Genomic DNA, 25240 nt, shown 5'->3' on the forward strand with positions numbered 1-25240 from the left:
TTTAGAAATTAAAGGTGCACTCTTCTAAAATCATAAACCCTTTTTGGCACCTTTCACTTTAAACAAGTTTTCAATATTTCGAAATATATGTATTAAGCAAATATTAATTTATAATTAGAAATGTAGAGTTTATATTAAAAAACAACAAGAGAAATTAACATGTATACACTTGCCATGTACTTTATTTGTAACACCTTCACACCTGCATATTCATGCAGTTACTAGTAACTGCAGTTATCAGTGTCAGTTATCAGTTACTCATGGGCACTCAGCAGCACATTCCATAAAATCATGGATATAGATCAAATGCTACTTTTATTGTTTGTGGCAAACGGAGTGGGGAAAAAATATGGTTGTTGGAGTTTCATAATCTGCTGATCTCCCAGGAATTTCACATCTTTAGAGTCTACTCAGAATAATGCAATAAAGAAAAAGTTCCAGTGAGTGTGGGCTCTGTGGACAGAAATGTCTTGTTGATGAGAGGAGTGTAGAGAGAATGGCTAGTTTGACTGGTTTGAGCTGACAGGAAGGATACAGTACCACACTGTGACTGGTTAAGCAGAGAATTTTTTTATAACTATATAATATATGTGTATATAATATATGCACATATCAAAACTCCAGGTGAATAAACTGCAACGGCAAGAGACTAGCAAGTCAAGTGAAGAAGCTTTTATTGTCATTTTAACCATATATAGCTGACACAGTAGACAGTGAAATCCAGGACCCTGGTGCTACATAAAACAACATAGAGCTACATAACAAAACACGGCGCTAAGGACTAAAGCAAGTTGTCCTAGCCACAAAAAGTGCATCATGTGCAAACAGTGCAGACAAAAGACAGTGTAGGACAGATACACAAGACACAAAGGCTATATAAGCTTCCAATTATGTCAGCCATGAGCAAAAAAAGCTGAGGTTATTGGGGCTTAATTTTATTTCTATTTGTACTGCTTTTAACAGTAGACATTGTTCCAGAGCTGCTTTACAGAATTAAATAGATTAAACAGATATTCATTTAGGGCCATACATTAGTACATATATGTTTATCTGCACTGAGCAAGCCAGTGGCAACAGTGGTAAGAAAAAACTTCCTAAAATGGTATGAAAAAAATAAACCTTGGGAGGTTTCTGGCGGATATCAAATGTCTATTCATTATAGTTCCAGGATTGTTTAGAATCTCGCACGAATGTTTCCAACAACTTGTGGAACCAGTGACATGATGAATTGAGACCAAAGGGAGGATCAACTTAGTGTTATTATAGTGTTTCAAATGTGTGTGTGTGTGTGTGTGTGTGTGTGTGTGTGTGTGTGTGTGTGTGTGTGATTTTATGCATGGGAGTATAATAACCTATATTTAATACATTTAAAAAAAACCAATGAAGTATTAAATAAATAATGACAAATAAATAAGAACACACATGAAACAATAGTAACAAGATTCGACTATCACCCTTTTGTCCCTTTCCGCTTTCCGTAGCAGTACACTAGTATACTATTTAGTGTGTAAGGGTAGTATGCTGCAGTAAGAATAGGGGTGTGTCGCCTGTACTTACTGCGTAGTGCGATACAAACACTGGCTTGGTCTATGTAGAATTCCGGTTGTGTTATCGCTTGTGTTATCAATGACTTTCGGAAACTTCTAAAAAATGCAACAAAGTCTCTTGGAAATGTATATTCACACATGTCTCGGGTTAGATCGTGGTCCCTAAGGAGAGGGTGGAATTGCGATGGTGTTCCGAAGTTGTGTAAGTATCGGAAGAAGAATGACTAACTTTCTGTTCTTTGAAGAAGAGCTGTACATTCACTTGCAGCAATGATACACCCTGACAATCAGAGCAAGTTTGTTTAATTACACTACTGTTTCAGGATAAAACAAACATCTAGTGATTTATTGAAATAATCAACTTGTTTTGGGCCCCCCCTTCACATCAGACATGTTTATAAGGTGATGAGATGAAGACCAGAAGTGTGTGAAGATGCCAGTGGAGTGGAAACATTGATGGAGGTCCAGAAGAGGTACTTGAATTCCAATCATATATGAATAATAGGCCAAAAGGTATTATGTTGTTGTTATTATGATTTCATTAGCCACCTTACTGGGTACACATACTATATATGTGTGCATTTTATAATTACTATATAATTATATATTTGTGCAGGTTTATAACTACTGGTTGTATCTGTTTTATGCGCAATTTATCAACACCGTCACACACCACTGACCGGATATTTTTTGGATTTTGGACCACTTTCTAAGCACATCAGTGAAACTGAAATGTTAGCCCTATAGGCACTAGGTGGGTCCAAAGCTGTACTTGAGGTCTATATGGAGCTTTGCATGTTCTCGCCATCTTTCTGTGGTTTCCTCTTAGTTCTCTGGTTTCCTCCATCCTGCCAGAAGCATAATGCTAAATTGCCCTGAGGGGTGATTGTGTAAATGTATGGAGTCTATGGTTTGTATTGCTTCCACCCCAGAATTCCTGGGATAGGCTTCGGATTCACTGTGGCACTGGGTGTCATACAGTGATACCTACAAAAATCACATCAAGACTTTAAGAATTGTCCATCACCAAAATAATATCTGATATGTTTCTTCTCATTGACATATACTGTAAAGTGAGGTTGGCATTATCTATAAAAAAACAAATACTTAAAAATTAACATATAAAGTACATCTTTATGGAAGCTTTAGCTAATAAAACAGAGTGTGTATAGCTTTACATTATGGTTTATGTAGTTTTACCTGTGGATATTCTGTATAATTTGCTGCTTTTTTTTATTTTTATAAATGTTTTATAGTTCTGAAGAAGAGGAGGGCTCGCATAACAGAGGTGTGACCTTCAGATGGCAGGGCTACTCATGCACTGTTAAACCTGTGAGGGTAATTCTTTCACAGCCTGTGCTGCAGGCTGCACTGGGGATCAACCATGGAGTTTTACTTACAAGTGGTACATACCTGTTATATTTGTTCATACTTAGGTTGACTCAATTTTGAGAGGTCTTGTGTGACCTCATGCATTTCATTAACATTCTTAAAATTGAGTTGTGTTTAAAAGACTGACTTGTTAAACGTCCTTCTTTTCCAGGTGGCCTTGTATACAGCTTTGGAGAGCTTCCATGGAAGAGAGACTTGAAGTCCCAGACAGTTGAACCTGTGCTGGAAAGTGCTTTAACTGGCCACCATGTGGTCCGTGTGTCTACAGGAAGTTTTCACTGTGGTGCTGTAACAGAGGAAGGTATAGTGCACATGTGGGGTGAGAACTCCCATGGCCAGTGTGGTATCTCCGGTTTAAGTGTTGTCCCTAATCCTACACCAATCAACATTGTGGATGAAGAAATTATTCCTCCCGAACTCGTCCGGGTCCACGATGTGGCCTGTGGGGCACAGCACACATTAGCTCTGTCAAGGAAGCATGAAGTGTGGTCCTGGGGTAGTGGCTGCCAGTTAGGTCTGGTGACCACTGTGTTCCCTGTGTGGAAGGCACAGAAAGTAGAGCATCTATCAGGGAGATATGTGGTCCAGATTGCGTGTGGTGAGTTCCACAGCCTGGCTTTGGTTCGCTCGCTACCCCTTTCAGAATACACTAATCAGTCCCAGGACACATGTGGCCAGTGCAAGCAGCCTCTTTATAGTTTGATTGACAAGGATGATCATGTTATTATTTCTGATAACCATTACTGCCCACTAGGGGTGGAACTATCAGACACAAAGCCAGCATCAAAGCAGGCATCTCCAGCCTTGATGCCAAAGGTGGAGATCTCAGCAGAAGTCCCATCGAGTTCTATTGTGTTGCCTGGAGATTTTGGCTCAAGTCAAATAGCGTTGGATGTATCTCACAGTGATGACACAGCAGGTGTGAAGGAAGTGGATCACAGTGATCCAGCCTATGAGATTACGACGGCTAGCTCTGAAAGACCACAACAACGCCGTAAACGAACCAAAAGCTCTGTTTATCCAGATGAGCAGGCTTTGAAAAACTACCTCAAAAGGATATCTGACCAGTCTCAAACAGAACAGTTTGAGATTCTTTCCAAGAAGGGTTCATGTCCTCCAAGCCGTCAGACGTCACTCAAGGATTCTTATATACCAGAACAAAACAACAAACCCACATTCCCATCATTGCCCCCAGTCACCATGATCAACGATTTTAAATCCTCATTTTCAGATGATATTGCACTGGTGACTTTACAAGACTCTGTCATAGATTCTGTCTGTGATGACACGTTTGAAGATGCGGTCATTTCTTGTGACCCTTTAAAATGTAATAACTTTGAGGAGGTCTCTGATGAAAGCTTCTCTACTGATGGTAACCAATGTCTGCATGTGTCACTGGAAGTCAAGAAGAGTGCCAGCCTGACAGACATTAGGATTGATGATTTAAATGGATGTAATCGCAGAAGATCATTACCAGGCTTAATGTCACCAGGTATTCTAAGACCGTCCACTTGTAAAATAACTCATGAATGACTTTGAAAAAAGCTACTCTGTAATCACAAGATTTGTCTCCTTTTTGTATTCTCTACCTTGCAGTATCTCCAGCTGTATTGCTTCGGTGCAACCTTGCTAAAACCAAAGGAATCAACTTAAACTTAGGGAACTCAGAGAAGGAGAATCTTCTACCGTCTCTCTCTACAGAGGTGTGGACTTGGGGCAGAGGTCAAGAAGGCCAGCTAGGTCATGGCGACACTTTGCCCGGGTTAGGCGGATCTTATATTGTTATATAAATTATTATATATGTATATTATTTGGCAATAGCGATCATTGTAATATTATATAATTATATACATATTTTTCCTACATAATCGTCAGGTTACAGCCACTATGCATAAAGAGCTTAAACAACAAAGAAGTTATCAAGATTGCTGCTGGATCGTGTCATTCTTTGGCTTTGACAGCTCAGTGTCAGGTGACTGCAAAGTGAAGTGTGTGATTTTTACATTTTGTCATTTTGGTGCTTATTACAATGTAATAATCTCAATGTTCTCATATTTATGTTTTTTAAAGGTTTATTCTTGGGGTTGCAATAAACTAGGCCAGTTGGGTCAAATGAGCTCTCACAACACTGTACCACAGCATGTGAAGGTATTAAGCCCATCACTTCTGTTTTTTTACATAGGAAATTGTTGTATGGGATGATTACTGTTGGTTTAGGATGGTTTTGCACTAGAGTTGCTATGAGATTGCTTTAAGATTGCAATTGCCAGGAATAGTTTCGCACTCAGGTCTGTGAACAGTTTATAACTTCAAACAACAAAATAGACTGCATATAAAACAATACTGATATTTACATATTTATAGAAGGGGATTATTTATAACCACATAATCTAGTATCAGCCAAATTAGGACAGGTTCCGTTTCCACCTGGTTTCTTCCTCATATTATCTCAGGGAGTTTTTCCCTGTCACCTTTGTCTCTGGATTGCTCATTAGGGATAGATTTATAAGCCTAAATGTATTCATTTAAAATGTATATTGTGAATGAATATAATATATTCATTATATATAATATTTTAATATTTTTTAAAATGATACATATATATAAATATATAAAATGATACATACAATTATATTTATATATATATATATATATATATATATATATATATATATATATATATATATATATATATATATATATATATATATATATATACAGATAGTCGCCGACTTACGACCACGATTGGGACCAGTCGTAACACGGTTTGGTCATAAGTAGAGTAAGCTATATGTACAGTATTGTGAAATTATGCCGGTAGCTGTGTGTGTTTGTGTGTGTATAAATATAGTAGAACAATGTTTAATGTGCTCATTGCTTCCTTCTCTCCTAAATTGACGTAGATGTCTGATGGTATACGTGTCTGGGATGTGGCGGCAGGGCAGGCACACACTGTGCTGCTGGCTGATGGAGACTGCTTACAACCCATATTGTATTACACTGGTGAACAGGTGCAGGCATGGAAGGACTGTCATGCAATAACCTACACACAGACACCAACTCTGCTGCCCTTCTTCATGAATGTTAGTGTATACAGAGATTCCAGTGTTTTCATAAAATTATACAATCTAGCGCTATACAGCAAATGTTACACAATCATCATTTCTGTAGTTGTATTGATGTGTTATTTGTGTTTGATTTTCTTTGTGTTTGTGAACGCAATTATGCAACCTCCAGCTTGGCTATGTGAGTGGCGTTTTTGCTGGAGGACCGAACTGTTTGGCTCTAGCTGATCGAAATGTGATGGGTTTCATTGCCACTCTACACGAGATGGCATCAGCAGAGAGAAAGTTTAACTGCTTGCTCAGCACAGTGAAGAACCAGATTCTGCATCCACTACTGGCTCGGGGTGTGTAGCAAGTCATGGAAAAAGGGTTTGGTTTGGGTGTAGTAACCTGAAGAGTCTAATGCATGACAGGAATGTAGCAGCAGTTTGGCAAGAAGTCATCTCATTATATATTGTAACATAAATTTGTATGAGTTGCAAATTTGTAATCTACTTTTAATTCCTTCTCAATATTTACAAATACGAGGTGGTATCTATTTGTATGTATTACATGCTATCACCTTCAAAATAGTCCCCTTGCTGCAGCAATACAGAACTAAAAGCGTTCCCGCCACTTCTGGAATGTGTCCTGGAAGTCTTCTTTTTAAAGTGTGTCAAGCACCTTCTGCAATTTGCACTGGTTTTTCTGCAACTGTGTCAAAACAGCAGTTTTCAACTGGTAACTTTTATATTTGGGAAGAGGGCAAATTCCCCTGGAACCAAATCTGGCGATTAGGGTGGAAGTCAAATGGTGTAGTTTCTGCCGAGAAAGTTGCGCGTGAGGAGAGCTCGGTCAAAATAGCAGACCTAGCAACGCACATTGTCAGAATAGCAGCATTTGCACACGGTACACAGGATGATGTCTTCTGGAGCGCTGACTTATAAAGGTCGGTGCTCCCTGTGAATGTGCATGCATTCTTGTGCTGCCATCTGTTGGCGTGTTACAAAACTAGTATAAAAACTTTTTGATACCACCTCGTATACATTTTGAGATGTTATTTCATTTACATTACATAATTGTTCAAAATGTTACTGCATATAGCATATAGAGAGTCCTGATATAAGGTATTTATTTATTTTATATATTTATATATGTTGTCATTTGTTTTGTTTTTTGGTTGTTTATAGAAGGAATAAGCTCATGTTTGGGCCAGACCCCTATGCAGCTGTTCAGGATTATGGCAGAAAGATACAGTAAATTGCGCCATCTAATCGGGCAGCACGCCACCTTTCTCAGTGCCTTCCTACAGCACAGAAGAGACGTGAAATCTCTAGCCATTTTTCAAAGTACAGACCATTTCCTAAACACCTATAAAAAGTGAGCATCATTAATTTGTTTACAATGCAGCCATATACCTGAATGAGTACGATACAAAATATTATTTTTTACATGTATGACAACTATGATGATTTCTATGTGTTCCTGTGCTGCTAAACTTCACAAAGCACCACTGACAGTAATAAAGCACTTACAACTGACACGCCTTCCATTCAGCTTATAAATAAACACTTGTGTCACCACCATACATTTATATCTTTTATTTTGAATAATCATGAATTGTTTCTGTTATCTTCACCACAACTTACAGGTATAGCAGTTCTGTAGGAAACTTCCTTGTCATGGGAGGATTCCAGTCACTGGTGAAGCCCTCACAGTATGTTTCATGTTTACTTCACTATTTATTCAATACTCTAATAAAAATTGAATTGACCACCTTTGTTTCCCCTTTCAGGGAATGTTTGGGGAAAAAGCTGGAACTGGTACAAAAACTGTTGGACCTTAAAGAGAAGAAAGTCTCGCTGAATGATTTGCTAGTAAACCTGTTTTACATGCCACTGCAACACCTGCATGACTACAGTAGACTTCTCCTGAAACTGGCTACTTGTTTTGATGTGGTAAGTGCTAAAAGTACTTTTCTAGCTTCTGAAGCTGTTTTGTGTTCTGTGTATTGTCTTGCACTGTCTTGTGTTTTCTTTGCACTGTTCGCACCAGGTTGCACACATGCACCTTATGAGGTGAAGACACTTACTAGTCCTTGGCCCTGTTTTTTTTCTGTTTCTGTGATTGTTGTTTTATGTTGTTTTATGTAGCATCAGGGTTCTGGAGGAACGTTGTTTCATTTCAGTGTACTGCATCAGCTATATATGGTTGAAATGACAATAAAAGCTTCTTGACTTGACTTGACTTGACTTATAGTGACTTTTGCTCTAATATCACCCTTTTATTTCAGGACTCTACAGAATATCAAATGATTCAAGATGGCTATTATAAATATGAGACCTTGGCACAACTTCTAAACAAACAGAGGAAAGAGGTGGAGAACACATATAATTTCTGGAAGAGCCTTTCAGGAAAAAGCTTGGTCAGTTTTTAAACTACTCCAAATTTGACATGCATTAAACATACTTACAAAGATATTGCATATACAGCAGAGTGCAAAACTTTGCATTTATTGTATGATAAAAAATGTTTCTGGCAAAAATACAGAAATCCAAATCAAGTCAGGAAGAGTGTAACAACAAACATAGAGGTTTGCAAACAATTATAAAGGCAAATGTGGAACTAGTTAGAATGCATATATATAACGCAAAATATATTGACTCTTATCTTAACATCTATAGAACCTAATTAACAGAAAGTGTATTATTGTTATAAATTCCATAGCTTTAATGTCTTCATTTAAATCAATTGGTCTAATAACTTTGTGTATAACTGTAAGTACTTTTCATAATCAAGCTGTTGTGAAGACTTTGCAGTTTACATTTGTTTGACTCACCTTCTTTAAAGGAGTCGCTGAGAAGGCCGCCGCGCCGACTGGTGTGTGAGAGTAGCAATAAGGGTTTGACCCTGCAGAATGCTGGCAGATTCTCAGTCAACTGGTTTATCCTCTTCAATGATGCACTTGTTCATGCACAGGTCAGTATGTGTGCTGTTGCCTAAGTCATGGTTTTTCATCTGTGGTCCATCATGTGTTTGAATTCAAGTTCACATCACAACTGTATTTTTTATTCAGGGTTCCATTCCATCTAAGAAGTTTGTAAGTATGTTTTAGATTGGCCACCAGCAAAATTATTTGTATTTACTGACTTGGCTCAAGGCTTTCTTTATCCTTTTGGGTGATTTAAGGATTCTTTTTTTATTATTAAGCAAGTCATTGGCACTTTGTTTTCCTCTGCAAATGTTGTGGCTAAAACCTAGCTTGCCTGTGGATATTCAGCCTGCATGCTCTGTATTTCTGCTTGTCTATGCTGATTGGTTTCATTGAAAATATCTTTAATTGAGAATTCCTCATTTGTTCAGCTTTGACCTGTTGGTAATTTATAAATGACTACCCTAATTTCCGGACTATAAAGCGCACCCATATATAAGCCAAACCCACTGAATTTAACAAATATTTTTATTTTTAACTGTCTTTAAGCCGCAGGCACTAATCTACTTTACACAGACTTTAACGAAAGACACGTTACACACGGTGTAACGGGTGAAATATGTTGCGCTTCCTATAGGAGCATAGCGGTATTTTGGGAATAGCATGCCAGAAGCGAGCTCTCCCTTCACCCTGACTCAACACGTGACAACGGCTTGTTTCTAAACTGTAGTCGACCAAGAAAGTCGTTGTTCACTGTCTTCCTCCTTCCTTTCACAACAATTTCTCTCGGGAGTTTATCTTTTGGCATCGTCGTGCGTTTAAAAATCACCCGATGGAAGTTTTTTCTCCCGATGCCGTGCAGCTCAGAACACAGGTGAGGTGCGTTTTTTCGTTTCCGTTCGGAAATTTCATTGGTCTAATGTTATGGGGTCCAGTTTTTTAGCTTGAAGTTTGTGAAACCGGGAAAAACCCAGGAAAAATTCATAAATTAGCCGCTTCGTTGTTTAAAACATGGGAAAAAAGTAGCGGCTTATAGTCCGAAAAATACGGTATACATACAGTCTCCTCCAAAATTAATTCAGCAGAAAGGACAATTCTTTGTACACTGGAGACATTTGGGTTTGAGATGAATGTGAGACAATAAATTGTGATGATGTAACTTATGAAGGTAGCATCACAGTGAATTCAGAAAACTACAGACACTTTCTGGCTGATAATTTATGGAAAAATACATCCGTAAGCAATGCTGTACAAGCCGGGGAGAGCATCACAAAAGAAGAATGCAGTGGGTCACCGGCTTAATGCATTTATTGCAAGCAAAATATTAATATATTTACATATTAACAGTTTTACATTCATTTACTTTAAGACACATTGTTCTTATTGTTATTGTACTACTGTTTACTCAAAAATCGGGTGGTCTGCCACCAAAAGTGTCATGTTCTAAGTGTTTATCAGAAACGAAAAGTATTATCTTTTGACTTCTCCTTTTAATCTCACATCCTGATGTCTTCAGTGCACATAAAAAAGGGCCTTGTTGTTCCAATACTTTTGAAGTGCACTGTATATAAGTATGCTAGACTAAATACAATATGTATAGCAAATGTATGTCACATCAAAATCTAAAATGATGTAATGCATAGATGATTTTCGATTGACTAGTAGAATGTTACAGGTTTACATTTGCTTAACAAAATACAACATTTTATATTAAAAGCAAAGGCCTTATAAAGTTCAATGTAATTCCAAAGCTTTTTGGTCTGCTCTTCTCTCTAACCTCATGATTGATTATTTTATGCACACTGGAGGCTTGTAGTCTTTCCAGCTGATTTGTTTTTCTCATCCCTTAAGCTTGAAAACGGATTGAATAATTCTGCTGAACTGTGTGCTCACTTTCACTTTAAGTTTCTGAGCTAATCTGCATTTTATATGTAAACATAATTATACCCAGGCATTTAGAAGATTACTTTTTACTATCCCCAAAATCGAGTAGTCTGTTCATCACTTCACCGTTTCTCTTCCTCTTCTAGTTGCTCCATGTAAAGCAGGTTTAGACAGTCTGAAATCTCTCTGTTCCCTTTGAGTGGTTACCCATTTTTCCATTTTGCTAGTTTTACTGGTGTTCCTATGTTTAGATATTCAGACAATTACAGTGTTTTTTTTTTTTCTTAAATGTTTTCTGCTGTGTCTTCTGCAGTGCAGTGAAATATTTTTTTATTCTTCTTTATTTGTAAACTTATAGTAGGCAATCTGATATTTTGGGTTTGAGCAATGTTTTCCAAGGCACTGGGCACAGGAAACATTTCTCAGTGGATTTTGAATCATGTATATATCAATGGTATATGTCTTTTTCTCAGTTTTCCTCTTACCATAGTTATCCTCTGGCCACACTTTGGGTGGAACCTATCTCAGACGAGAATGTGGGATTGTAAGTTACTTATTCACTTACCTTTAGCCATTACAATAACATTTGTGTATTAGTACTTACCTGGTGAGTGTTAACTACTTACATACCAGGCTTACATTCTTTAAGCTCATAACTACATTCTTTTGTTATCTTTACTTTAGCTACTGAATAAGAATCAGGATAACTAAGTCTATGACAAACTAAGAGTCCAAGGAGTTGTCCTATTCTGATAAAATGGTTTTTAAAAAATGACCCTACACATGACATTCAGTCATGACAGGCTTTCATTGTGAACGGATATGATATATGAGTATTTCAAGGTTCTTGCATTTAGTTTTTGAAGGATCACAGCATTTCATTCACTATTTACTCTGAATTATATGTATTTAACTTCGCTGATAATTATCCAAATAACTTGAACAAGACGTGTGAGAACAGAGCACCCAGGCTGTTCTGTGGTCCTCTGAATACAGCAGTTTGATCACTTTAGAGTAATGTTTATGATGAGCCCTTCATTATAACATTGTCAGGTTTGGACTGAAGCTAACGACCCCTGAAGAAAGTTTCACTTTGTTGGCATCTTCATCGGAAGAGAAGGTACAACTCAACATTATGATTATTTTAACCTGTTTATGATTCACAGATATTCAGATTGTTTACAGTCTCAGTTTTTACCAAATAGCTTGTAGTCATTTGAACAATCGTATTTTACAGGCGAAATGATTTGATCTTGAAGTATTTTTTTATATGAATTATATACAATTTCCTAAATTAGTATTTTGTATTGCTCTGTATCTCTCGCTTTTTTTCCCTTTCTTTGATCAGACAAAGTGGCTAAGGGCCATTAACCAGGCTGTGGAAGAGGTGCTTGGAGTGGGTCAAGATAATCAGCCTCTCAATTTGAGTAGCAGTCAGAGGGCAGAGCCTCCTATTTCCCGTACTGCCACTTATATGTTTACTAAAGAGTGCAGGTTCAAAGATGCCACATACGATGGCCGCTGGCTCTCAGGCAAGCCTCATGGCAGGTATATTCATGTCTTCTGCAACATTATTATTATCCATTATAACTTGGTGATATTATAGGTTTCTATATATCTATAGTCCAGTGTATATTTCAGGAAACTGGCCTTTCGTGATAATTCAAAATAGATGTTTTTTTTTTTATAACAAATAGATAAAAGCACTGTGCATATCAGAGCTACCAACTGCCTGGCTGAAGTTCACTTTGACTTGACTTTGACTTTTGATTTTTTTTTGCAATCTACTATATGGCACAGTAAAATCAAACCAAATGGAACAGTCCGCAGAACCACTGTCTTCAGCTATTATTGAGCATTGTTTCATTTCTCTTTCAACAGAGGCACTCTGAAGTGGCCTGATGGCAGAGTTTACTGTGGGACGTTTAAAAATGGCTTGGAGGATGGGTGTGTGGATCATATTAATAATAATAATTCAAAAGAATGGGATGTTCCATCATGTTTCATCATCATGTGTTTTCTGTCTCTAGGTTTGGAGACTGTGTGATGCCCAACAAGTCCAACAAGTATGATCGTTACAAAGGCCACTGGAAGGAAGGCAAAATGCATGGATTTGGAACATATTGGTAATATGCCTGTTATGTTAAGTCATTTTGCTGCTAGCTTGTTTTTGGAATGTGTTGTTGACCCAGTGTGTCTCCTGTGCTCAGGTATGCTACAGGTGAAGTGTATGAGGGATCATTTCAGGAGAACCTACGTCATGGCCATGGCATGCTGAGTAGTGGCAGATTGGCCTCTTTCGCCAGCAGTGTGTTTGTTGGCCAGTGGGTCCATGACAAGAAAACTGGCTATGGCGTATTTGACAACATCACAAAGTTTGTGAATTTTACATAATTTTTTAATTCGATTTTTTTTATGGTGTTCTCTTTTTAAAGTTGAACAAAGAGACTTCTGTAATAGAATGTCAGCTATGCTGTCTTTTGCCTTTCAAAGCCTTCAAGCATAAGCAATCTGGAGGAAACAGGGATTTAATTTTGCATTAAACAGCTAGCTGTAGCTCTATTTAAACAAACTTTAAATACCCTTTGTTGAAAATTATTGTTGCATGATTTTGTTTTGATGAATTTTAAGTACATTTTATTCCCATTTCAGAGGAGAAAAATACATGGGTATGTGGCTGGAGGACCAGAGGCAGGGCACCGGGGTTGTTGTCACCCAGTTTGGTTTATATTATGAAGGAGAATTTAGCAATAATAAAATGCAGGTAGGTGCAAAGTATTCACTTGACATATAACTGGTTTTCAATCGTTGAATGAAGCCATTTTTATTTGTTACCAGGGGACTGGGCTTCTGCTCTGTGATGATGACACTTTCTTTGAGGGAGAATTTTCAGAAGATTGGACATTAAATGGGAAGGTAAATTAGAATTTCACAAAGTAGTCCTTAAGAATTGTGTAGTACAATGTTTCCGATTTCTGTTGTAATGTGTTATACAGGGTGTCTTATCCATACCTAATGGAGACTCATTTGATGGTATCTTTCTGGGCGAGTGGGGCTCTGAACTAAAAGTGAGTGGCACCTTTACAAAGCTGTGCCTATATGAGACTGAGAAGACAGAGAGTAGGACCTTGTAAGTATCCAACTAGGACGTCTCTAGGTTATGAACGTAACCCTAGTTCCCCGAGGGATTGACACGCTTCGCCGAAACGCTTTGGGAACTCCCCAAAGCGTTTCGACGCAGCTCGAGTTCCCGAAGGGAAACTATATAATAAACTTTTCTGTGCTCATCTAAATTTACCTCTCTGTGGATGATAATGTTGAACTTGCCAGATTGTAGTGTTTTTTTCTTGTTCGTTAGTGAGGTTGGGCGGTATGCTGTCCCGTCTGAACAGAAATGGACAGCTGTGTTTGAGGAGTGCTGGAACCGGCTGGGTTGTGAAACCCCAGGAGTGGGAGAGAAAGAGAGAGCCTGGGAGAACATTGCAGTCATACTGACAACCAGCCGCAGGCAGCAGAGCAACAGGTAGGCATGCGCACACACACACACACACACACACACACACATATGAGCATGCATTTGGTTGTATCTATAATGAGGTCCCTGGTGGTCTAGTGGTTAGGATGCGGCGCTCTCACCACTGCGGCCCGGGTTCGATCCCCGGTCAGAGAACCAACCCCAGCCACTCTTAGTGCCGGTCCCAAGCCCGGATAAATGGGGAGGGTTGTATTAGGAAGGGCATCCAGCGTAAAAATATGGGCCAAATCAAATATGCGGATGATCCGCTGTGGCGACCCCTAATGGGAGAAGCTGAAAGAAAGTTTATAATAAAGTATTCATACATTTCAACCTCATATTTATCCCATCTTAACTCTGCTATGTGTAATGTATACTCTTTATGTATGTCTAATGTCTGTTAGTTAAGACATTGCAGGGGTTTTTTTGTATACTGTGGAACAATTACAAAATAAAGCTTGAGTTGAGTTGAGTTGAGTTGACAGATGTTTGTTTGTGTGTTTTTACATGCAGTAAGGGTGCTCTGAGTCGCTCCCAGTGTAAGATGCTGGAGAGCTTAGAGATGATACCTCAGCATGTAGGTCCTGTTACTGCTGAAGCCTATGACGTCATCCGTCGTTACCTCCTCAAGGTGAGACCACATCTCTTACTAATACCATATCTTTTGTTCTGAATGTAAATGGTTTAATATTGTGATGCAAAAGTTCTCTTCATAAAATGAAATACAAATGTGTGCACAGTATTTATTTATTTATTTATTTATTTTTAACATAGGCAGACCTGCACATTGTCACTCCAAAATTTTGAGATTTAACAGGCTATTGCAGTGGTCCCCAAACTTTTTTGCACCACGGACCGGATTAATGTCAGACAATATTTTCACGAACCGGCCTTTAAGGTGTGGCGGATAAATACAACAAAATAAAATGATACAACCGGCATAAAAAATTTTCTACATATAATAATTAACGTGAATCCACTGTGTTGTTTTTTGTTCATTTTGTTAGCCTGGGGGTTTGAATTTAGTGGTAATGTATTAATGTAGGTAAGACATGTGACCGAGGAATCATGACATGAATCAAGAGTGAGTCATAAACAGATGTGGTGGAGAGAATTTTCCAAAATAAAACATCGTTCAGAATCAGACAATAAATAAAATGGAAATAATGGAAGTTACGTATTCTTTCTGTGCGGCCCGGTACCAATTGACCCACGGACCGGTTCCAGTCCGCAGGCCGGGGGTTGGGGATCACTGGCCTATTGAATGTGGTTTACTAACACAAATTAAATACAGTTCTACATAAATGTTGACTCTTACCAGGCATGTGATACTCCACTGCATCCTCTGGGCTGGCTGCTGGAGACCTTGGTCACTGTGTACAGGATGACGTATGTAGGCGTGGGCTCTAACAGAAGGCTTTTAAAGCAGGCTGTGGAGGAGATCCTGTCCTACCTCGAACGCATATTTCAGTTGATCAGGTAACTGCTGTGTGAATCATAAAATGCCAGGAAACATACACTGTCCATTTTAGATGTGGATTTAAATGTGAGAAGGGTTTGTCTGAATTACATATACAGTAATCCCCTGTTTGTCGCGGTGGTAACGTTCCAAAACCCCCCGCGATAAACGAAAAACCGTGATAAACGGACGCCACCCCTAACATTTTTTTTTTATTATTGTTTAAACCGTAATTCATCCTTCCACATACTTCATTATTGCAATAAATGTCATTATTTCAACATGAAACTCAAAACTCAAAAAACAATTCCTTTTTTTTATCTATCGTGCTATCCGCGAGAGACTCAAATCAGCAAAACAAATTAGATATGTGGCAAATGCAATTCCGCAATAAAGCAGGGGATTACTGTATTATTTTTTATATATTTCAAATTAGAGCTGTTGCTATTGATTATTTTAGTAAGTGAGTATTCTACCGATTATTCAAACAATTAATCTATTAATTGACAAATAAGGAGACTTTTTCTTTATTAAAGTGAATATTAAATATAAAAGAGAAAATAAGACGGGTGTCAGGGAACCACCAGCCACGCCTCCCTCCTGCACTCAGCACACTCGCTCAGCCTCGCCTCCCTACTAATCACCTACACCTGTCTCCAATCTACACTCCTCTTTATAAGGCCCCTTTCCCACTCAATCACTGTCCAATCTACAGTTTGCACTAGAGATAATTCTTGGACTTCCTATGCTATGGATTCTACCCGTTTTCTGGTTTGTGCTTCTGCTGAAGCTCCTGTCCTCTGTCTTAAGGCAAATAAAGCTTATTGACGTTATTCTGGTTTACAACTCTTGATCCGAGTGTGAAAACGGGTCTCTTAAAATGTAAAAATGTAAATTTTATTGCTGAAATTGCATACAAGGATATCAGTGAAAACTAAACCCATTGTGTGCATTCAGTTGCCATATTACAAAATGCAAAAACAAATATATAAATAAAAAAAGTATAATATATATATATATATGTATATATAAAATTTCAGATTACTATAAAAAAAAAAAGCACTGTACTGTGATTTCTTTATATTTTAGTTTGAAATGATCCCAAACCTTGAAAACTTTCTGTCTTTTTCTTTGGCCTGAAAACACCATTTCTGCCACAGAACAAAAATAGATTGCCTAATTCCAACTTTTTTTCTTACAATTCTGAGTAACTTATGTTTGATACCATGTGATTTTACTGATTGTAGCCGAGGGGGTGATGCTGCCCGATGGCAAAAAAAAAAACATTGCGAATTGCGATTGAAAAAAGTCTGAATTAGGCAATACATTTTTTTAGGTGGCGAAAGCAGGATCCCATATGAATCTTCTCTTTACCCCTTGCTGTTTCCTTCACATTCCCTTCTGTAATACCTCTCCAGAGCTCTACAGAGTTTAGCGAGTGGTGCGACAGGAAACAGTGCTCCGTGTGTAGTTTAATGGACTAAACGAAGCATCAAGCAAAATAATTTGCCTCAATGATTTTTTGTATTCGAATTACTTGAGGAAATGTTTCAGCCATATTTAAAATATTAATATTAATAATATCATTTCATATGTTAAGTGAGTCAAAAGTAAGGGTGAGTCAACCTTTTCTTTCATTTTATTCGAATTGTTGATTGCAAATTGTTCTTACAGAAATGTATGTAGTTTAAGGTAGCAGTAGAAGTGACAATTAGAAACCAAATCAAATCAAATCAAATTTTATTCGTCACATACACATACATAAAGAGTACGACATGCAGTGAAATGCTTTGTACGACTGTCCGGCATGAGGGAATAGGATGGGGGGAAAAAATAAAACAAGGGAAAAAAAGAAGGCAGATAAATAAAAACTATTTATAAACTATGTAAAATATAAAAATATATAAAGGTAAAGATATATATATAGGAAAAAAAAAAAAAAATGTAAATACAGGGTATGTTTATGGATACAGGGTATGCTTATGTACAGTAAACAATAATTACATAAGGTGGTTGATGTGATTGTCCTTTAAGAGAACGTGTGCGGTATGGTGTGGTATAAGTGAACGTGTGCGGTATGGTGTGGTATAAGTTAACATGTGCGGTATGGTGTGGTATAAAGTGCACTGCGCCATGCAAGTCCACAGTTAAAGTCCACAGTTAAACCATGGACCTGTAGCATGTTTTCACTTTTCTAACTAAAATATGATGTACTCTTATTTTAAGGCTTTCATTAGATTCACTTATATAACAAGTTATCTAGTTTTAAACCAGATCGTGTTTCTTTCTGATTGGTCAGCAGGTGTTAATTAATTTATCAAAGTTGTCCAGATTCAAGGTTTCTTCTTTGTAACATGCTCTCATTCACAAATACTTCATTGTTTGAAATCATATAATTTCTTCCAGGTTTCTGTTTCCTGGTCTTCCAGAAGAGGGTGGTTTTATCCCCGATTCTGAGAGGAAGGCCAGTGACTCTCTGAGCAGCGGCACATGCTCAAACTCCAACCAGCAGGGGTAAGACTAAAAAATGTGCTTAAGAATATTATAGCCCATGTAGAGTAAAATTATATCCAGCATTTAAATGATATCCAGGGCTCAGTAGTTTTCAACTGAACAGTGAAAGAGTTACAGAATTGACTATGAATTTACATTCATTGATTGTTCTATGTAGTAGATTTACAGTATATATAGATATGTATATACTGTATGTATACTGTGTATTTTGTTTGTGTTGCAGTTGGATTGTCAGTTGCACCACTTTGCTGCTTCCTGTTTTGTTACCTCGTCTCTATCCTCTTCTCTTCACACTTTACACACAAGAGAGTGAGAGGGAGGAGGAGGTGTATTGGGAGTGCGTGATGCGCCTCAACAAACAGCCTGACTTGTCTTTGCTCACCTTTTTGGGTGTGCCCCAGTGAGTGATTTAAACAAGTGCACTACACGCATGCGGTCAAGCAGTCACCCTGTCATTACAGTGATTACTCACTGATGTTTTCTTAAACAGACAGTCCACTATATATAGTATATGTCATGAACTACAGTACATTCATTGCTTTTGTTTCGTTTTCATTTTTCAGAAAATTCTGGCCAGTCTCAATTTCTGTTTTAGGAGAGATAAAGGATGTGAGTATAAATTATTATACAAAAATAGTAGGGTTAAATGAGTAAAAAAATTAAAAATAAAAATAAAAAACCCAGTTTAAATTGTGGCAAAATATATGTTCATAATAAATGTGCAAGTTTTAAACTGTGCATACCGTATTCTTGGTAAAAAAAAAAAATGTTACAGGTGCTGCCAAGCAGTATAAATGCTTGTTTTGCTACTGCTGTGGAGACTCTGCAACAGATCAGGTAAAAGACACATACCTATGCAAATTATATGGTTTCACATAACAGGAAATAAAATATCATCTGGTTCTAGAATTAGAATCAGATTCTAGAATTATGTAAAAACAACCACATATGAACGACAACACTTGACATTACGCAGTATCATTATTTATTTTTTACAAAAATGGAGCAGAAATGGAGAATATATGTGTGCAAAACTAAATTCACCTTGTTGTTCAATAGCTTGTAATACCTTTAGCAGCAATAACTTGAGGCAGTCGCGTTTTGTATGACTTTATCATTGTGGGGGAATTTTGGCTCACTGTTGATGTTTATGGGTATTTGTTTATGCACAGCTCAAGTTACCCAGGTGCTGCGGCTACAAAACAAGCTGAAATCGTCATCCACCCCTCACTGTGCTTGACAGTTGATATGAGGTGTTTAGACTGATATGTGACTAGTGTTTGGTTTTCACTGAACGTGGCACTGTGCCTTTATGGCCAAACATCTCCACTTTGGTCTCATCTGTTTAAAGGACAGATTGTTCCAGAAGTCATGTGGTTCGTTCAGATGCAACTTTGCAAATCGAAGCCATGCTGCCATGTTCTTTTTGGAGAGAGGTGGCTTTGTCCTGGCAGCTGTTCTAAAAAACATACTTGTTCAGTATTTTTCTAATAGTGCTGTCGTGAACTTCATTATATAACTTGCTAACTGAAGCCTGTAGAATCTGGGCTGTAAACTCTTGGGATTTTATTGCAACTTCTCTAAGCATTGCACGATCTGACCTTGGGGTAAATTTGGGTGAATTCTTTAAAGACTTAAATGATTTCCTTTGTGAACTGTAGCATTTTGGACTTGCTGGATTTTTTTTTTTGCAAATGGCCATGCAACGCTTCCTAGATTTTTGGAAAGCAACAACTGCTTCTTTAATATGATTGCTGATTTTTCCTTCTTGGCATTGTGTTAACACACACCTGAATGCTGAAAGCATTGTTTGTAGCTTATCTTATTTGTGATGCCATTTTGGTCTCTTTTCTTCAGCACAACTTTCACTCCTGCCGATAAGCTTCAGGTCATACAGCTGACCTTTGAGGACCTCACACAGGAAGTGCAAACCTTGTTGGGTCAGGACTTCCTGTGGTGCATGGATGACCTCTTTCCAGTCTTTCTCTACATAGTTCTCCGTGCAAGGTATGGTTAATACACAACAGCCTCCAGTTCTATCATGTTACTCAAAATCAAATTTACTACAATAGTCATGTTAAGTGCATTTCCTACATGTGATATCCTACGATATGTGAATTCAGGATCAGAAACCTTGGCTCTGAAGTGAGTCTCATAGAGGACTTCATGGATCCTGCTCTACAGCATGGAGAGCTCGGACTCATGTTCACCACTCTCAAAGTATGACAGCATCACCACATCTCCACAGACATGCCATCACAGTATACACAAATATAGATAAGATTTACATTTATTTAATTATTTAGTATTTTCACACCTGAAAGCATCATTGCAGTATACACACAACCAAATATGATGTATTTAGGAGTAGAACACACAAAGACAAAAAATTGGAGTACAACACACAAAGAAAGTCTGTATAGACACTTTTAAATCGAGTAAAGGCGATATTTCACCATTGCAAAAGTGTTCTTAATTAACATTTGGCCTTGTTTACTCTTTCTCATTTCATGCATTTACACTTTTTTTTAAATGTGTCTCTGGTCAGATGCACTAATCCGACATCTGTAGCTTGCATGTTTATATGCAAATGGACTCAATATATATTTTTTTATTGTGATTAAGATCACTTTTTAAATGCTTTCGATCATGCTAGCCTTTAAACTATATGTTCACTGAGCTCATTCTCTGGTAAAGTTTGTCAAATATACTCTCGGAGGAATTGTCAAAAATAGTGTTTAACATGCAGTTAAAATACAAACCACAGACAGCATCCTGAAACAGTTTGCGCTGTTGAATTGAAATTAAACGTCTGCTATTTATTGTGTGTTTTTTTTTTTTTAGATCGGCTATGGAGGTGATTGTTCCATTTTTTTTTATTAATCTTATCTCTACATTCATTCTATCACTGCAGGCTTGCTACTGCCAGATCCAGAGAGAGAAACCTACAGGCATGTAGAAGCCACATTTTTCACAGGTGTAAGACAGCTTTAGTCTTTGGACAGTGTTTTGGATGCAGTGCATTCTACAATATGATTCAAAGCTACAGATTGGAAACTGTTTCGCACAGAACACTGACATGTTTTCATGCACCTTCATTACTGCTTTTAAACTAATTACATTTTTATAAGGAACTAGTTTGTTTATTATGTTTGTGTTTTGTTATTTAACTGAAAAAATTAGTCATTTTACTACTGTGTCAGAGTTCATGCTTTTGGGCAATGATTAATGTTGTACTGCATAATGTTTTTTTTCCTCCTACACTGTATTGTAGCACTACTTACTTTAACAGTTATTAGTGCATTAGGGGAGATTCAGTACAATTGCGTGACACTTTTTTATTTTTTATTTTTTTCTTCTAAACTGTGCATGAAACTGTGATTTTTTTTATGGGTATATAAGTGTGTCACCTATGTGTGACCATCTGCATAAAAAGACAGCTGGATAAAATTTGAGTGTTTTTTCCTCACACACATTGATCTTAATATTTCTAGTTGACACTCTTAATTTCCTTCCGTAGATGTTTGTCACACAAAAGTTAAAAAGCCAAGTATTTTACATTAATTGTTAAGAGATTGGGCACTCTCCTTTTGTTTGCACGAGTTTAAGATGTAACATTTGTACTTTCCTGCTTTAGTGGCTCACAAACTGTAAAGCAGAACAAACAGTGATTGCACTGAAGCAGAACACACACACACACACACACACACACACACACACATTCTTGGTTTTGTTAGAATAGAATGCAAAATGCAGTTGAAGCTGAGCTCTGTAGTAACCTTATCCCATCATCGTTATGAGCTTTAAAAGGTTAAAATTGTGCTGGGTCTCCTCTATATTTTTTATTAGGTCTTCAAATATTAAGTGGTTACATTTGGATAATTTATTTTGGATACATATTTGTATTATAGACTTTATTGCTCATTAATCTAAAAAGGATTTGCTAGAATATACAGCAAATCCTGTTTAAATAATCTGTTTATTATGGTGGTTAAGTTCCAAAACCCCTCCTGATAAACGGACGCCACCCCAAAAATGATATTTTATTTATACAGTACTGTACTGTATTGTCATTTTACTTCAATTATTTCAATTAATAATTATATTTTTATTAATACATTCTATTATTTTAACATAAAACTCCATAAAAACAATTCCCTATAAGTGTTTTGGTCTACCGTGCTATCCGAATATCCGCATATTCTGTATACATGGCACCCCACACTATTGTTACTGTTTCTGTGTTATGGTGTTTTTCCTTTTCTGGTTGTTTTTGAATTTAAATACAATGTCTTTTAATTAAGCAGAGAATGTTGTTAATGCATGGTTACACGTTTGTATCTGTTTCTGGATTTTTGTCTGTTTGACAATTGTCTGTTTTATGTAATGAATGACTACTGAAAATCTAACCTATAAACATGCTTTCCTAACTGGCCACTTTAGTAGGAAACCCCAGATCTTTTGTGCAATTACCCATCATGCAGACTCAGTCATTTCACAGCAAACATCAGAAAATGGAAAACTGCTGAGCATCTCTTTCATGTTTTTGTTTTTCATGTGAAAAACCAAAATAATTAAATTTGTGAGATGAGGTTCTGAGGAATGAAATTTTTAAATCAAGACAAGTCACAGTAGAATAACAAGACTAATTGGAGCTGACAGGAATTCTTCGGTAACTCAAATAATCACTTTTTACAGCCGTTAGCATTCCAAAATGCACCACAGCAGAACCCCATGAGGCCAGAGGTATCTGAGGCTATATATATAGAGGAGAATATCTTTTGATTAATAAAAGGACAACAAAATAATCGGTGTACAAATGTTCCTAGTGATGTGGCCAGTTTTGTATGTGTGCTTTCAAGCGTTTTCTGGGTGTGCATGTCTGCTGTATTTGTATATCTAAACTTTCTTACTTTAACTGCAAAGAAATTGTTTTCCACATGAATGACATATCTGACAAATCAAAAACACGGCAGGTATACCTGGAAAACTGATTATTCCAGTCATGCAAACCTGCTATCACACACAAACCTGACAAAGCAGTTGCCTGTGTCTCTGTTTAAATGTTTTATGTTAACTTAATGTTACTGTTAATTGTCTCCTTACTGATACTGAGATGGATACACTACTAGTCAGGTTTTATATATTTTACTTAATTTAATTTGGATCATTACCAAACAAAATATTATAGAGCAGCAATTTAAATATATATTTAAATATATATCTTTGTAAAACCTGATTATAGTGTTTATTCTTAGGTCTTTTGGAGACTTTAAGGAAGTTCTTTATTAAATGATGCAGGAGCACTGGGAGGTAAAAAAGGTGTTTTAGTGTTAACTTTTAAATTTAAATGTGTTAAAAAAAATCTGATTTTGTAACATTTAAATTGTGACCATGCAAAAAATATGCAGTGTTCAAAAACTGGCAGTGTATTCATCAAATATGATTGTATTGTTCCTCCCTTTACCCTATGCAACATGCGTACTGTTGATACAGAAGCAAACAAACAAACAAACATATCTTTTTCAGGGAGACACTCACAGTTAGAGTGATGAGGGATTTAATGATACTGTATAGATAATCTACAGTCATTATTATAACTTGTAGGAAAAAACTGTAATATTTTAATCTATTTTTATTAAAATGATTTTTTTTATTGAATTAATATATTATTGGACAAATAAATATTCTGAACAAAAGAATTGTTTTTATATGTTGCCTTGTTAGTTCTTAACTTTTTTGTTTTTCGGCAGGAAGCTGGGATAGTCACATTTTGCTACAAATATTTTCCTTTTGTATGTTTCCTGAATGATAGTAAGGGTGCAAATGTCATGGAAAAAAGGTACTAGCCAAATGTCATACTTGTGTGGGGACGAAATTAAAATGTGAAGTGATATCTAGTTGTAACCCTCTTTATACTGAGAAGAGTATGACCTTATTTTGTTAGTCTGTCATGTCATATATATCTTGTGTCTTGTGCAATTCTGGGTTTAGAAGATGGTGTAACTTGTCTCTCTGTTCCATGTGATTTCCAATTGAATTTAAAAGTTTGCATAAATAGGCATTCTGGGAAATTATTTTGTGTGTGTTTAGCCTGAGTGTGTAGGTGTGCAAGAACATTGAAAGAACACAGAACTAAACTTTGAGTAGAAGTTATTATGGTAGATATTAGTGTGGTAGAAGCTACAGGCCTCTTGCTCTTGGGATTCAATAGGATAAGAGTGCAATTAGAATCTGTTTTCTAATAGTTCCTTAAATAAAATTCATCTACTTGTTTATAACCAGGACAGACGTGACCTAAAACCGTTAAATGACCTAATAAATGTTTAGGAAGTATTGTATAAATTTTTATTATCTCTTTGGAAACTCTTGGAAGATTGGTTTTCAACTTCCATTCTTTTGCAATAGATGTTACACATCACATTATTGCAAAACTGAATAGTGCCAGTAAAGAATACGTTTGTAACAGTATCTAAACACATATGAACTAATGCAGGGTGTGGTAATATACATCATTGTAACATCACCAGAGGAGATCTGTAATCTTTCTTGCTGGCTTAGGACATGAGCCACCAGGGGGCCCAATAGGTACAAATAAGTAATGTTAATATTTATAAATATGATGATAACAATCCATGATCATATGGTTGTTAACTAGGGTGTAGTTTTTCTTCATCCAACATCTTGGTTGTTGGCAAATCACTTAAAACTACCAAAGCCTTGTCTGCACCTAAAACTAAAACTATATTTTGTAGCAATTGCTTCTATGGCCCTCTACTAAGATGATACATTTCTGATCCTTTGTGAATTGGAAGAAATGTTGAATTTATTTTTGTTTGTTTTCAAATAAATTAGATCTGTATTGGAAAAAGTAGATATCTGGATTGACCTCACCAAGCTTGAACTCACCACAAAGTCTGTCCTCTTTTAGTATCTTGAATGTCACAATTGCAA

At 36.9% G+C, this 25240-nt stretch overlaps 1 protein-coding gene across 1 annotated transcript; it reads left to right on the forward strand.

The window, feature by feature from the left end:
- Positions 1 to 1533: 1533 nt before the first annotated feature.
- On the forward strand, positions 1534 to 23985 carry als2a (alsin Rho guanine nucleotide exchange factor ALS2 a). The gene is made up of 34 exons (XM_046844879.1): positions 1534 to 1749; positions 1937 to 2020; positions 2804 to 2952; positions 3091 to 4431; positions 4536 to 4701; positions 4815 to 4911; positions 5010 to 5087; positions 5843 to 6022; positions 6177 to 6348; positions 7174 to 7363; positions 7635 to 7700; positions 7779 to 7941; positions 8277 to 8408; positions 8834 to 8962; positions 9060 to 9083; positions 11273 to 11343; positions 11853 to 11919; positions 12148 to 12347; positions 12681 to 12746; positions 12830 to 12925; positions 13010 to 13174; positions 13452 to 13563; positions 13638 to 13715; positions 13796 to 13929; positions 14158 to 14322; positions 14827 to 14944; positions 15635 to 15792; positions 18179 to 18286; positions 18510 to 18686; positions 18850 to 18895; positions 19062 to 19123; positions 20144 to 20293; positions 20410 to 20506; positions 21201 to 23985. Exons 2-34 carry the CDS (start codon positions 2004 to 2006, stop codon positions 21243 to 21245), a joined length of 5019 nt encoding a protein of 1672 aa, XP_046700835.1. The 5' UTR covers positions 1534 to 1749; positions 1937 to 2003; the 3' UTR covers positions 21246 to 23985.
- Positions 23986 to 25240: the final 1255 nt, after the last annotated feature.

Source organism: Silurus meridionalis, chromosome 3, assembly GCF_014805685.1.
Source record: "Silurus meridionalis isolate SWU-2019-XX chromosome 3, ASM1480568v1, whole genome shotgun sequence".
Taxonomy (NCBI): Eukaryota; Metazoa; Chordata; class Actinopteri; order Siluriformes; family Siluridae; genus Silurus; species Silurus meridionalis.